Here is a 16,369-nt window from a genome sequence, read left to right as displayed (position 1 = left end):
TGGTTTCCTGAGTCACCGCTAGGCTACATCGGTAAAAAAAAAAAACAGGTTTAAAAGATGCAACGCGTCAGTTAACGTTAGAATGAGCTCTCGTATACTAACGTTTAGATGTCTATGAGATTTATGACAGCAAAATGTTTTATTATGAGCTTCATAAGGAACATATATGAAATATTAATGAAAAACCGATGATATTTTTCACTGAAGACCAGTTACAAGCACAACAAGATCTTCAGGTAAATCTTTAAAAAACATTGATGTTTTTGGTTCCATCAATTCGTCTTTCTCTCTTTTTTAATCACTAAACTGATAATGAATTGTAGTCACGTTTTTTTTATTATTAGTATTTCTCATTTTACTTCAGGATGATTCCACAGGAACCTGTTTTGACGTCTCTTAGGAAGAAACGGTCGCGGAGGAGTTTGGCGGTGCGACAGGTGAAGCGCAGTCTCGCTGGGTTTGCTTTCGGTCTGTTCCTCGCATCAGTTTACGGGGTCACAGCGCTTTACATCCAACATCACGACGTTTGGTTCTCCGTCATCAGCACCACCATCCTCGCCGTTTTCGCGGGGTTTGGAACTGGACTCTCCGAGCGCGTGCGCACTAATGTCATACTGATGTTTCCAGTGCTGTGCTCGAGTAAGTAGACACCTGTCACTCTCTTCTCTTACATTAACATATAAAGCGTTACAGTGTTTTATGTGGAAAGTTTACGTGTAAATGCTGTTGAGGCACTTATAGCCATAGGTGATTAAATTGAATAGACATTGTCACGCATTTCTTGTAGGTTTTCTATTTTTGCAGTAACAAATGAAACAAAATATTAGTATTTACAGTTGCTGTCCAGGGGCAAAGAAAATACCTTACTGAAAGAAAAATCAAATAGGCTATCTCGGAACACAAAAGGCCTTGTCATACCTAAAACAGACCAATATGTGTGTGTGATTTACATTTTGTAATTATGATGTCCAAAAAGTGCAGAAAAGCAAAAATGAAATCAATTTCATTTCTTGTTTGCTCTAAGTAAACTAGCAACCTGAGCTTAAAAAACAAAACAATAAATGTTTAACTTTTAGCAAGTCCTTCCTCAAGTGACAACTAGCTCTTGTCTGCCCTAAACATATTTTGACTTACATTTAAACTACTGTATTACGAATTTGTTCCCACTTTCAGTTATCCCTTTTGCATTGCTTATCATGATACTCCCATTTATTTCTTTGTTTTCAAGTGAGAGGTAAAAATGTGCTTCTTTTCCTCATCTGTACCTTGGTGATCCACGGCCCTGTGAGCAACACGATGGAGAATGTTGAACGGGCCGCAGACAGTGTGATCTGTGGCACTGAACTTACCATGAATCAGACACAACAACTCCTGCAACGTGCTGCCAACCCTCTGCTACGTGAGTCCATCTGCAAAATCATTGTCAGTGACAACAACAATTCACCTCTTTCAAAAATAACAACATCTGCTTAAAAGAAAGAAGTATTTAAGTGTTATTAAGAAATATACAGGGATTGGACAATGGAATTAGACCACAATAATTAATTTGTATGGTGTAGGGCCTCCTTTTGCGGCCAATACAGTATCAATTTGTCTTGGGAATGTCAAGCACAAGTCCTCCACAGTGGCTAGAGGAATTTTGAGCCATTTTTCTTGCAGAATAGTTTCCGGTTTTGGAGGAAACAGGAGAGTAGAGGTGCACATTTAATTATGCAGTGAGTTGGGGAGCTTTGGTTTTATGATTTTTGAATAGAATCTGGGTTAGCACCCAGACATCGCTTTCAGAAAGCTTCCTCTTGCTTCCACAGTTACTCCTGTTGCATGTGGTTCATCCTTCTTGGTGTTATATTGACATTAGCCTAGATACTGTGACTCTTAATATACATCACAAAGACTTGCTGCCTTGGTCACAGCAATGCCAGCGAGATGCGCACCAACTAATCCAGGCTCATTCTGAAAACGTACAGCTATGTACATTTCTGGAGAGCACCAAATATGTCCCAGGAGCTATGTTTTTTGCAGTTTTTGTTTTCGCAGATCCACCAGAGGCCATTGTATACTCTTTTAAGATCTCAAATTTATCTCACGAGTGCCATTCATACCTGCTGTTCACGCGCAAATCCACCAGAGACTGGAGACAGACAGACTGGCGACTGACTGACTGACCAATCGGCTGAACCACCCTCCTCCTTCCCTAATTCCAACCAACAGTGTTTTCAAAAGCACCGATTGACTCGCCCACCCACTTCCCTAAACCCAACCGACAGTTTTAAAAAGCAATCTAGAAAAAGAAAAGCCTTCACTTGATTTATACCACTTTTCAGATTTTACCACATTCTCACCCTGTTAATTACTTGTTTATTTTATTTTTTGGCTTCTGTTTCGTCTTACTGTAACCGTTCTTTGCCAGTTTCGAACCCTGTCATCAAGGTCAACTCCTCTCTGCATCTTAAGTCCGCCGACGTACATGGCAAGCTAACTGGACAAACTGGTAAAAGAGGGAAGGCCGTCCATACGAAGGTAAGTGGTCAGCTGGTAAGCGTGAAAAGGAACAGCGTCATACCACCCCGTAGCGTGCGTTTTAAACACGAAATGCAGCCATACAAACTTCTGGCTGCATAATTCGCAATCTCCAGAAATGTATATAGGGCTATGTTTTCAAAATGAGCCTATGTTGGCACCAACAATTTGTTTATTTTTTAACTCTGACATGTCACCCATAATGTTGTGTGAATTGCAATATTTTAAGCAAAACTGTGCTATTACTCTGCTAATTAAACTTTCACACTCTGCTCTTACTGGTGGAATGAAGATCAATGAAAACTGGCCACCAGGCTAGTCAAATTGAACCATGAAACCTCGAACACTAACTTGGCCAGTGTTTTAGTTTCATTTTCCTATCCCTGTATGTACATATTACATAAAAATAAAAGATTTACATTACACTGTAAGCCTACTGCAAGCTAGAAATTACTTTCCGGGAGATCTGTTTTCTCTATTCAAACACATCTGATTCAGGCCATCACGGCCTTCAGATGTATTAAAAAATGGCATGTTTTCTGTTCTGATATACTGTTGTACTTTTAGCGGCCCTGAATAAGATCAAGGAAATGGCGAGGAATGCTTACTCGATGGCAGGCCGAGCACAAAACTTCATCACGGCTCTTAGTGAATCTGTCCGGCATGTTGGTAAGTGAATCATAAACATCCATAAAACCCATCATCTGTGCCTTTCATTTTATTGCCTGAGGTCTGAGGTTTGTGCATGTTTGACGTCTCCATTTCTCCCTGTTTCCTTTCCAGCCCGTTCTCTAAGAAACGTACTGCACTTTCTAGCAGATATCGGCGACGCGTGTAATGACAATCTGGGTCTGCCTTATCAGAAGTGCACTGGACTGTTTGATGAAGCCCGTGAGAGCTGCATGGAGCTGCTGTCTGTGTTTTCGTTTTTCTGCCACCTTCTGGATGGTTTCCAGACTCTCTGCGGACTCGCGCGCGGTGCGTCACTAGCATGTGATTATAGTGCCACGAGAGGCCTGTCATTACACTCCAACGGGAAGCCTTCAAACCACGACGCACTGATTCTGTACTGTAATTCACTGTATCCTGTTTATTTTCTGCGTCACAGTGGTTTGGCTTCATTACATTTGGTATATTATGCCTATTTTGCTGGTGCAGCAACTGTGACGAATGGTTCCTGTGTTACAGAGACTCTTGAGTACTGTTCAGATGCTTGATATATACACAGTTTATTTACAATAAGTGTCACATTTGTCATGCCTAAGTACACTTAATGTTATAGTGTGAATAGTGGTGGCTAAGTTCCCATGTGTGTATGTATTTTTTACATTTTTAACAGACTGACCTCATCTGCAAATCCAAACATGAACTCTAGCTGCTCCACACTGCGTTTTTAAGTAATACAAACACAAATTAGTTTTAAAAGAAGCTACTTTTTTCAAAGTTTTTTTTAATTATTGCATATTATTAATTGTATCAATGAACTTTTTTCTACAGTGGGACAGCTGTTCTGCATCTTACCATCATACATTGCAGAACACTTGAAGACCACTCTGGCTTACCGTAAGTACAGCTTTTCTGAGACTAGTCATACTTTGAAAGGTATTAAGTGATTTCTTGGTATAAAGTGATTCTTTAACCCTTGTGCATCCTTATTTGAAAAGAAAAAACAATAAAATTGTACTGAACCCCAATAAAAAAAAAAATAATAATTTCCAATGCCAATTATGCAAAAGGTCATGCATTATTTGTTAACAGGCTTACATTTTTACATTATTTTGTAAAAGTAAATGATACAAATGGAAAATAGGTAATACTTTGGTCTTTTTTTCCAAGTTTGGCCTGTGGGTGATATCTGAGTTTGTTTTGTATGTATATATGGATAAATTTGTATGTGTGGTAATTATAAAATTTCAATGCCACAAAAAAACTGTTGTTTCTGACTATTGACTCGTCTAAAACCTGCTTAACTTTTAGTTTATGGAAAATAATATCATTATGATTTTATTTTCATTGAAAATCAACAGCTTTGTAAACCTAATGTAACTTAGATGTTGAAAATCCTTCAAATGGGGCATCACGGTGGCGCTGTGGGTAGCACGATCACCTCACAGCAAGAAGGTCACTGGTTCGAGCCTGGAATGGGTCAGTTGGCATTTCTGTGTGGAATTTACATGTTCTCTCTGTGTTCGTGTGGGTTTCCTCCAGGTGCTCTGTACATGTGGTATAGGCGTATATCCTATTTGAAATCCTTCAAATGAATGAATTTTTGGTAGTAATTTATCTTCAGGACTTGTGTTGGTAAAGAAATCTATTGTATGTTATCTTCTGTATCTCAGTGAAATGCAATTTGTTTCTTAAATATGACACAGTTATAATTGTTTTAGACACAGAAAATGTAGTCCTTTTTGGAGCTGTAAAAATGGACATACAGTAGGTGACACTATAATATGAGCATTACCTCCGTGCTTTGTACCGCCGCTTCTCTAAAGGAGTAAGAACGTGTTTTTTAGGTGTGACGCAGTTTGCGACTATGCCACCAGGGGGCACAAATGGAAGGGATGCGAGTGGACAGAAATAGCCTAAACAGTAGCTGTAAATACTGTGCTACTTGTAAACAAAGATAAACGATGGAACAATGCGTTATAATTCCTTAATTAATCATTAAAATCTAGCTAACAAGCTTTATTATCATTGTAAACTTGTTAAATGCAATGAGGATTCATTTTGGAACATAGAATTAAAGAAATAAAAGACAACTAAAATGAAAGTATAAACATAACTACAAATAAATAGGCCTAAATAAATAAATAAATAATGCAGTGTTTTAGCCTAAATATAGAGAGATGTACAATGTTTGTTACAAAAGATACAAACGTTTAAAAACAAAGATTAAACCAGATTGTACAAAGATTAAAATTTCTATTTAACACAATAAAGTTTGTTAATAGTTACTTTGTTTTTTGTTGTTACCTCTAGCAACCATCGCAGCCTTTGATCGAATTAAAAAAGAGTTTGAATTCAACATTTCTACCTCCATCAACTTCAAGCTTCTCATGAACAGCAGTCAGTCTATGCAGGACGCGGCTCAGCAGATCATGGAGGAGGTGTCTGAAGAGCTGGTGCTCCTGCAGGAGCTCAAGGCCTTGCTGACATACACAGGCTTCTTCATGCTTCTCTTCATCTATCTCCAGTATGTACTTCCTGTTAATTGCAACATGTCATAGTAAATATCCACACACATTTATAACATGTTCACTATATCAGTACTATCAAAGGATTTGTTTAAGTCAATTTGTTTACATTTTTTTTATTTGATTTACAACTGTAATAATCATTGTAATAATTTAAGACATTGAGTATTAATTAATTATAGCTAGGCCCACACAGAATCTGCGTGTGCAGAGATCCACAGATTTCAGCAGATTTTTAGCCTATCATTGAGTCTAATTATTTACATGTGTAAATGTGTGTAAATTTATATTTATTCAGTTTTTAACTAAATTTTTAGTAATAATATTGACAAATAAGAACATTTTCTTATGATTAATTCACAATAGTTTGTTTCTATCTTTTAGAGGACATATTATATGAAAGACTTGCTTTAAGTTGATCTCATTAGATTTGCATTGTAAACATTAAATAAAAGTATAAAATGTATTATTTTTTATTTCATATATTAAGTTTTTAGTTATGATCTAAAAACTTAAATCTGCATTTTTTTTACTAAATTCTCTGCAGAAATAGCAAAAAATGTCCAGATTCTGTCTGAAAATTGTTAATTAATCATTTTTTATTAATAAATGTGATTAATAATTGTAAATATATCATAACATAATAGTAATTCTAATATCATTATTATTATTATTGCAACTGCATTGTTACGCATACACTACAGAAAACCATGGGCGTCGCTAGACCCAATTTACTGGGGCATGTGCCCAGCCGGAGCTCGAACCAACTGCCCCACTGTGTTGCCCACTGAGACCTATAGTTAATATAAGTCCACTAGAACTTCCTGAGTGAATTAGTCCTGTAGATTGACCTACAGATCACACAGGCATCATGAAGAACATCTCTGCTATGAATATACAGTACATCCATTCCCATTTGTGCTATGCTCATATGTCTTTTTTTATCGTAAACAGGGTCGTTCTATACAAAAATAAGTACCTCCATAATGATGAATTTGAGAACTTCTACATAACGGACCAGTTCATTGAGCTGGACAGGAAGTGCTCCAGACAAGGCAAAGCTACAGTACTTCCTCTCAGCCACAGAGAAACTCTCACCTACATCAGGCCCTGTGAGTGAATACACTGTACATGTGTACGTTAGCAGAGAGATGGTGTGAGGTGAAGGGTCAAGAGGAAGGAAGAAAGGAAAGAATGTTTAGATAAGTGAAATAGAGCTGAAGAAGGCTTAGGGGTTCAGAAATGTGGAGGAGGACACTTTCCAACCAGGAAAGAGGAGAACAAGTTCACAAGGCAAAGGTCATCAACAACTATCAGAGAACAGGAATTGTATTTCACAATGAGGGAGACAAAACATGTCAAAGAGCTGTAAAGTAACCCACAAAATTTGGCACATCTGTTCTTGGGAGGAAAAAGAAAGCAAAACTGTCATTGTCATGGAAAATGTTCCATAGTGTTTGAACCTACATGCATATTTACAATTTAAAGGGCACCTATGATGAAAATCATCTTTTGTGAGCTGTTTGGACAGAACTGTGTGTAGGTATAGAGTATCCACAGTCATATTGGAGTGATATAAACACAGTAAGTCTCTTTTTTATTTCCTGACATTAAAATAGGATCCAAATCCCACCCATTTTGAGGCCCACCGCAACGTGACATAGGAGTACGGTTTCCTCACCCACCGAATTGATTGACAGCCGTATATTACATGTTTCCATAGTAACGCATATAATCATGTCAACAAGACAGGACGTGCGAAAAGCAACCAGGATTAAGAGATATGTTCAGCTCTCTGTGGTAATCAATCATCATTAAATGTAATCAAGAATGAGCTTTGCAAGTTTAAAACATTTTTAAAACAGTGCATGTTTGTAATGAATTACAGTGATTTTACCGTCTTTATCGCCACAGCGATTAACAATTATAAAAGAAGAAGCTTAAATCCCGGGTCGTGGACATTAAATCAGGTTTATTTTGAACATTAACATAAAGGATATCCATACAGTAGTGGAGATTAACATGTATCTTGTGACATTTGCCATGCAAAAACAGTGCAAAGTTAAACGTGCACGCTGTGTGTGTGTCCGCTGTGTGTGTGTGTGAACTTTGTAACGACATTGTGTGTGACTCATTGAAAGGGTTGAATTAACTCCACAACAAATACATCAAATAATCATTGGGAAAGTTCTTACTGTAGTATTTCTCACAAACATTAAGTGAGATCTGCTTCCTTCATATCTGTCACTGTGCTGTTTATCTGATGCAGACGAGGCAGAGATTGAGGCACACTCTTACAGGCATGTGGGAACTGTGGGCGTGGAGAACTAGCATTAAAGGCACAGGCAACAAAAACAGATACAATGTGTTCAGAGCAGTAGATTTCAATAGGTTTCAATAGGTTTTCAACAGGTTTAATAAATAATCGGATGGGGGTTTTAAGCTGAAACTTTACAGACACATTCTGGAGACACAAAAGACTTATCTTAAATCTTGAAAAAAGGGTAAAATAGGTGCCCTTTAAAACAAATTAGATATCCAATAGATACAGTTTGGGTGTTATTTTGACAAATCTGGGCTTGGAAACAAAAAGGAAAGGAAAACAGGAAATTCTACTGAGCTTAACAAAAAATATCCCATGATGAAGCCATTAGAACCAGATGACATGAGATACCTGACTGGTATGGAATGGGAAATTGGACAAAATTAAAAAGACATAAATATTTACATTTGCAAAGATATGTAAGAAAGCACAAATTAAAAGATGAATATATATAGTAGATATGTAAAGAAAAGTAAAAATACAATAATTTTATATTTATTTATTTGTCATTTATTCATATGTGTATTTATTTTGATCTTTATACACTTATATTTTTATACTTACATTTTAAAGGAAATAAAATGGGATACAAGTTTGGTCATGACTCTTTGATGATATTTTCCAAAACAACTAACCACAGAGTTATGGGAGCAGAAAAATGCCAATCTGTAAACATTTTTTATATTTTAAATGATGAAAATAAACATGCGTTATGGATGCGTTAGTCTGAGAGTTTACAGTATACAACATACTTTGTAGAAATCCTGTGAATTAAACTGCACAAGCCAAAAGAAATAATAGTAATCAAAAGGATAAGAGTTGGCTCACTATAGTACAAAAACAATTGATTTTATTTTATTTGACAATTTTTGCATTTATGAGGAAAAAACTTCATTATGGATGTGACAGATGTGAAATTTGCACTTGTGTCATTTTGCTAAATCAAATTTAATTGTTTAAAAACATTACTAGAGAGTATTGAGTATTTTTAAAGCACTGTAAAATACTTGCTGACACATGAAAAAAACGCAGAAACGGTTTTGATATTTTGGCAAAAACCTCTTTTTTTTTAATGGCAAGATTGACATTTGCATGGAATTCCTCCCATGTTGGATTGCCAAATACCTCTAAAGTGAAACCATTTAAAAAAAATACTGATCTAGAGCTCTCTGTGCTACTACCACAGATAATAAACTGTAGAATTTAACTTCATCAGGACCACAGACACACAGATCTGACTGTGATAATGACTGTTTCTTATGTCTTCTTCAGACTCTTTGTATCTGACAGTGAGGGAAAGACGAGCTATAGCAGGTCAGATGTTGTCTTTGCTCAGATTTGTGGTCATGACCGTTGTCCTGATAGCTGTTGACCTCATGGTGTTCTGGATGTTCGAGCTGGTTCACCACCTGGCCCAGGGTGAAATCGTGGCACAAGGTACACATGAGATGAAAATCACAGTTTGATTTCAATCTATGCTTTTTATTGCACAATTTGACTAGTATGTAAATAAATTAAATTAGTATTATAGTTGCACGATATATCGTTTCAGCATCAATATCGCAGTGTGTGCATCTGCAATAGCCACATTGCTAGATATGCAATGTTGAGTCTGGTTTATAGTTGAAAGGAGCTACAGAATTGTTTTTAATTACTCTATTTATATGGAACTTTATGTATTTATGTAAAATAAAGTTTTTCTTAGAATTTTTGTCTTAATTCTAGTCCAGTTATTTACATTTCGAAGCAAAAACAAGATTATTTTACTCCACTGGCAGTTTTAAGGAAAAATTCATTTTTTTTCTTCTGAAGGTGAAAACAAAACAATGTTATTTGATGTAAAAATTATTAGATATTTGGACTAGAAATGAGACAAAGCAAAGTAAGAAAAGCATTATTTGCACTGTGATTAGTCAATTTCAGTACCTGAATACTGTTAGACTCCCCAGAAAACCATCAAATAGTGCTATTCAAACTATCTGGTCAAACTGTATTCATATCGCAATGTTTATTGCAGAAAAATTAAATATCGCAATATCAGATTTTTCCAATATCGTGCAGCCCTAATTTGTATGTAACTAAATTAAATTAGATATTTTGGCACGTAAGAGATTATTGTACTATAAAAATGAAGTTTCATAACTCAAACCTTTCTTGTTAGGCCAAAAGAAAGCTTTTGTTAAAACTGAGCTGCCAAAATGACTGCTTTTAAATTTTGATATTTGATAATTGATGATAGTGTGATGAAAGATGGCCTCTACAGAATAAGACGCCTTCTTATTCACATCATTCCCTCTTTAGCCCCATCCAATTTTTCTGCCTTTATTGGAGTAGAGAAAATACTATATAGACCAAACACAGGATTACTGGAGAAACAAAATGACAGTGATCCCTCAGAGGTTTACAAGACATTGTGTAGTGTCAATTTGTTGAAAAATGCTGTCTTTGCATAGCATTCCTGAATTGACATCGCATTACTGTTGGCGAATTGTTGGGCCACTCCACACTAAATTTAGATAAAATCATCACTGATAATAATCCTGTTCCATCTTCATTTAAATATTAGCTTTTGATTGTATTAGTAAGACACTGTAGTTTTGCTTGTTTACTTTATTGATGATTCATTTTTTAAACTAAACTTCATTGTAGACTTCACATGATGCATAGTGTGTTGTCTAGATTGGATTTGAGAGTATTGTTGTTTTGACAGTAAAAAGTCTGGTATGTCACTTCCATTATAAATTGAATGATTATTTTGATGTGTTTTTAACCAAAATGTCCTATATGATTTTCAGAGTACACGGCACAAATCCAAAAAAGTATTTATTAGCCATATTTTTATGTCTTTACTGTTTATGCCTATTATCTCTAAAATGTTTTGTTTTGTTAAAAAATTCTTAAAAGTGAACCAAAGAAAACAAAACAAAACAAAATATAATCCAGTTGATGACACATTTAAATTAACAAAGATATATAATAAGTCAATATCTTAATTTTTTTTTTTTACGGCCAACTGTTTTTGTTAATGATTTCTGTCACCATTTTGCTTACCTTTAGCTCCAGTAGTAGTTGCAGTCCAAGTAAATGGATCTGGTTACGCCTCAGATATCTTCCGGGACATTGCAGCCTCATTTGACATTCTGCAGAAAGGAAACATCACTGTGATAAGCAAGAAATGTCTCGTGAAGCTTTCGGAACCTGACTACATGAGATACCTGCTCATTGGTAAAAATAAAATTCGACGTAGGCCTATTATTTACACGAATTTCAAACTGTTGTTTTACAGTGACTCCTAGTGGTCAAGCACTGAACAGCAGAACCCTGAACCATTGTTTGATTATTTACAAACGTGCTATTGATATTGAAGTGTATTTTAGATGCTTACAATGAAACCTGAACTGTAATACAACTTCAAGTGATATGTTTGATCTTTAAATCTGACTAAACACATGCTGTTCTGTTTTATTGCCTCACTTCCCTAGCTGGCAGGCAGCCTTTGTGTATTGTAAAAAAAAATCAGGGTTCCACACAATTCCTTCTTTTTGTCCTAAGACAAATCAATTAAGTTAACTTTTTTGCAAATTTAAGTGGATTGAAGATAAAACAATTTTGTTCTCCCCCAAAACCCATGAATTGTGTTGTTTCCACTCATTTTATATAAGTAGTTTGAACAAGCAGCAGAAATATTTTTTGATATTGCACCATGACCTTGTAAAATTGATTTCAGACAGACGTCTGAGACAGCATAATGATATAAACATGTACTACAAAAATATTACACTTTAGTAATAACTGGGGGATACATTTGCGTACTACAATATTAAGTGAAGTTTATTTATGAACTAATTTAGAGAGGATCACTTGCTTATGATTGACTGCGGCTGGTCTCGCATTAGCTAATGCATGAGTCACTAATCAGATGACTCCTAACTCTCTATAAATAACCAGAGTGCCTTGCTTTAGTCATCTACGTATTGAAAAATCCCCCTTCCACCCCTACTCCTAACTTTTCCTTGATAGTGTGGCATGGGAGCCAAATGGTTAGCACTGTTGCCTCACAGCAAAAATGTCACTGGTTCAAGTCTTTACCTAGCCAGTTGACATTTCAGTGCTGAGTTTACATGTTCTCCCCGTGCTCATGTGGGTTTCCCCCGGGTTCTCTGGTTTCCTCCCACAGTTCAAAAACATGCGACATAGGTAAATTTACCAAACCAGCACCATAGATGAGCTCTTAATCAGCAGTATATCTTCATAGCAATACCTTATCTGCCATTTGCCATAACAAGCAGTAGAGTTCTTGAGACCTGAGCTCAAACTGTGTAAACTCTTGAAATTCTCACAAACATTAACATAAAAAAAATTACCCCCAAACAGTGCTTCGAGATATTATGTTTATTTTTAGCTCAACTGTCAAAAATGGAATGCACAGGACTCTTCGAAATTCTATCAGAGGATGGAACCTCAGGAGAGAATTGAAACAGAAATTGGATACCTTCCCACCTTGGGATGCAACCTCTGAAATCTTTTTTATTGCTTTTAGATGCTGCCATATTTTTTCTAGATAGAAATGTTTTTATATTGTACTCCACATACCACAGCTTAATGACAGCAAAAACAAGAACTATATGCAAACATTTAACTTTTATTTGGTTATATTCTTGACCTTTGTCTTCTCTTCAAACAAAGGTCTCCTTTATGGCTTCACCTTGTTTATTGTGATTGCTGGTGGCTACGTCAAACGTTTAAGGAGGTTTGTGTGTGCCAGGTACCATCCCGAACGAGAAAAAGTAAGACAACAACAGCTTTAAAAGTTTCATGCACATTTACCATTAGAATTATTATTCATGTATACTGATATAAAGCATTTGCCAAAACAAACTAAGCCGATCATACCGAGATTTTGCTAATACTTCTAAAGCACTAAGAATTTTATCAATTGAAGACAACTGTACAAAATGGAGGAGAATAAAGAACTTTAATGTACTTATGAAGAGTAAGTCAGATTTGGCTTGTAAATGGACAATGACTGAACAAATTAATTGAATATAAAGTTGTGTAAACTACATGAATGTATGTTGCAGAAGAGGATTCAGTACCTCCACAAGCATATTCTCACTCAGCGTGGGTCTTTGGGAAAAGCACTAATGAAAGCTGTACAACAAAACAAGGTGGACCAGCAACAAGATGGCATTATACAAACACTAGCCAAACAGTGAGTATAAACTGCTATAAAATCACACGTTTGATCTGCTTAACATCTCGGCAGCAGTATTTTTTTAAATTAAAGTAATATTTATATTATGAACAGTTGAATTATTAGCCCCCCTGTTTATTTTCCCCCCCAATTTCCCCCCAACAGAGAGAAGATTTTTTCAACACATTTCTAAACAGGATAGTTTTAATAACTCATTTTTAATAACTGATTTATTTTATCTTTGCCATGATGACAGTAAATAATATTTTACTAGATATTTTTCAAGACACTTCTACACAGCTTAAAGTGACATTTAAAGGCGAAACTAGATTAATTAGGTTAACTAGGCAGATTAGGGTAATTAGGCAATTTATTGTATGATGATGGTTTGTTCTGTAGACTATCGAAAATGTATATAGCTTAAAGGGGCTAATAATTTTGACCTTAAAATTATTTTTAAAAAACAAAAAAAAACTGCTTTTATTCTAGCCGAAAAAAAACAAATAAGACTTTCTCCAAAGAAAAAACATTATCAGAAATACTGTGAAAATTTCCTTGCTCTGTTAAACATCATTTGGGAAATATTTAAAAAAGAAAAAATATTCAAAGGGGGGCTAATAATTCTGACTTCAACTGTGATTTCAACTAAAAAGTGCTGTTCCTTTGTATTTTTGATAAGTTCCACATGTTACACAGTTCTCATAAACATTTGAACCAGCAAAAATATTTTCAGTATTATTAATAAACAGAAATATTTCTTGTAATACATACGTTGTAACAAAAACATTGTTGAAACAAAGTTGAATATCTATCAGTGAGGTTTAAAAATTCTCTTTTTTGATTTCCCAAGTAAATATACCTTTATTTAAAAATATTTACACATCTGCACAGCAAAAAAAAACACAAATGTACTAGGGGAAAACAGCAGTTATTTAAACCATAATCAATTTGTTTACTAATTTCTTATTTATTTATAATAAATTTAAAACTAATGGAGATAAAATTGTATTTTGTAAATTTGAGGCATTGGTGACTTCTGTGCTCCCTATAAATGTACATTTATTGAACATTATAGCTTATTGTGTTTTCTTCAAGCAATTAAATTTCTTTACTGTGTCTTAAATGAAAGCTTATTTAATAAGTCATACCTGTACTGTCTTAAAACCTGAACAACCCCTGTTTTACAGTCTGCCAGGGGGTTCCATCATAGCCAGGCTCTTGGATATCGGGAAAGAATCTTGCATGGCTTGTGGGAAAGTGTTGGAGACAAGAGGTTGTGATGATGAAGTGCACATCTGTCCTACCCCTCGCTGCACAGGTTAGTTTTTTCACTTGAGGGAAAAGATTGATTTCAGATTAGATAGTCAAAAAAAAAAAAACGGACTAACCTGCTGGGCAAAATGATTTCATTTCACAGGCCGTTACTGTTTGCTGTGCTTCAAACTGATGGGGAAAATCTGTGTTTTCTGCACAGGACCCCTCACATTCCAGGAAGAGGAAGAGCTGTAAGTCAAAAAAAGAAATAGATTGACACCAATCATTACTGGAATTAATCAGATTAGGGTTTTATGATTTCTGTAATTTCAGACAACGCTGATGAAATTCCAGTATAGTCCTACAGTAATAATGGAAATCTTTATTTAAGAATGTCAAGGAATTTTGGACATTTTGGATGAATATATCAAACTGTAAATCTAATAATTTTTTTGCATTCCATTGCTATAAGAAATTTTATACCACTTTATTAGGTACACCTTATTAGGTACACCTTACTAACTCTCTTTTTCCTTCAGAACTGCCTTAATCCTTCGTAACATAGATTCAACAAGGTACTGGAAATATTCCTCAGAGATATGAGGAAAAATTGGTCCATATTGACATGACAGCATCACACAGTTGTCGGCTGCACATCCACCACATCCCAAAGGTGCTAAATTGGATTTAAATCTGGTGACTGTGGAGGCCATTTGAGTACAGTGAACTCATTGTCAGTCATTGATGCTAGTTTTGAACTGCAGCAGATCGTCTTGATCATGTCTACATGCCTAAATGCATTGCGTTGCTGCCATGTGATTGGCTGGTTAGAAGTTTGCATTAACAAGCAGTTGGACAGGTGTACCTAATAAAGTGGACATGTGTGTGTGTGCGTGCGTGCATGATTACCAAGTAATGAAAACAGGTCTTAAAAATGTGTTAAATTGAAAACATTTCATGATTTAAATTAAATGAACATGGTTTCTGAATACTAAAGTTATAATCATTAAAGTGATGTCCTAAAAAAATGTAAAAACAAAAAATCTATTGGAAAATTGGAATAAGAGTCTTTCTCTCAATGGGCTGAGAGAATATTACATCCATTTTTCTATAAAGAAAAAAATCAATCATGCAGGAGAGATTTTGTGATTCGAAAAAAGTTAAAATATGACCATTGTTCAGAATAATTTTTTTCTTGCCATTTTCAAAATGGACAGCAAAGTTCTTTAAATAGAGGTTACCTTGTTGTTTTAGAGACTCCAGTGATGAGGAGCAAACCTGTTCAGCTGAAACCTCACCTCAGAGCACAAGAGAAAAGAGTGCAAAGATCAGGTGTGTGTCCAGATTAAAACACTATTTTTAAGGTGTACAGATCCAAAGGACAAATTGGCAGTATAACCTTTTGTCTTTTTTGTTTGTTTACTACAGTATCTTTAATCAGGATCATTCCGTATGGATCAATTGCCAAACTAGCAATCAAAATATGGAGGCTATTAACAAAGTTTAAGGCTGAATGTGCTTTATGCATTTGGTGTGTAGAGAACATTTGGGTATGGTCGTGAATAAATGTGCTACACCAGAGGCAGCTTTGTATGCGTGTGTTTTTATAACCTTGGCCACACTATAATACGTGATGAAACTACAAATATTTTACAAACGTTAACTCGTGTAATCTCATTACATCTGTCAGAATGTGGTATGTCTGGTTACATTGGCTAACGTCGATGTCTAAGGAATGTAGAGTAAACCGCAGTTACTATGCTACATGTAATACAAATATAGCAATTTATATATATTAAAATTAGCTATTTTAAATTAAACTGCCAAATATATCTCAGTCCCAGTCTGTATCAAAAATGAAGACGAATTCACAAACTGACTACT

General features: G+C 35.4%; 1 protein-coding gene and 1 long non-coding RNA gene across 2 annotated transcripts; one reads left to right on the top strand and one right to left on the bottom strand.

The window, feature by feature from the left end:
- The first annotated feature begins 365 nt into the window (after positions 1-365).
- dcst2 (DC-STAMP domain containing 2) lies at positions 366-15,992 on the top strand. The gene is made up of 15 exons (XM_056476034.1): positions 366-639; positions 1,229-1,399; positions 3,088-3,189; positions 3,304-3,498; positions 4,018-4,083; positions 5,500-5,713; positions 6,669-6,826; positions 9,310-9,474; positions 11,095-11,262; positions 12,724-12,824; positions 13,119-13,249; positions 14,419-14,549; positions 14,649-14,736; positions 15,740-15,817; positions 15,914-15,992. The coding sequence occupies exons 1-15, from the start codon at positions 366-368 to the stop codon at positions 15,990-15,992; spliced, it is 2,121 nt and encodes a 706-aa protein (XP_056332009.1).
- Positions 11,093-16,008, bottom strand: LOC130243748 (uncharacterized). The gene is made up of 4 exons (XR_008839164.1): positions 15,727-16,008; positions 14,620-14,734; positions 14,380-14,477; positions 11,093-11,177 (listed from the first exon to the last, which is right to left on the bottom strand). It is a non-coding gene; the product is annotated as an uncharacterized LOC130243748 (long non-coding RNA).
- Between the last annotated feature and the right edge of the window lie 361 nt (positions 16,009-16,369).

Source organism: Danio aesculapii, chromosome 16 (genome assembly GCF_903798145.1).
Source record: "Danio aesculapii chromosome 16, fDanAes4.1, whole genome shotgun sequence".
Taxonomy (NCBI): Eukaryota; Metazoa; Chordata; class Actinopteri; order Cypriniformes; family Danionidae; genus Danio; species Danio aesculapii.
Note: the sequence above shows the minus strand (reverse complement) of the source record. Positions and strands in the feature narration are given on the sequence as shown.

Coding starts and splice junctions, on each gene's coding strand:
- dcst2 (XM_056476034.1), top strand. CDS start 366: ATGATTCCACAGGAACCTGTTTTGACGTCTCTTAGGAAGAAACGGTCG. Junction 640..1,228: donor GTTTCCAGTGCTGTGCTCGA/GTAAGTAGACAC, acceptor TTTGTTTTCAAG/TGAGAGGTAAAAATGTGCTT. Junction 3,499..4,017: donor TCTCTGCGGACTCGCGCGCG/GTGCGTCACTAG, acceptor TTTTTTCTACAG/TGGGACAGCTGTTCTGCATC.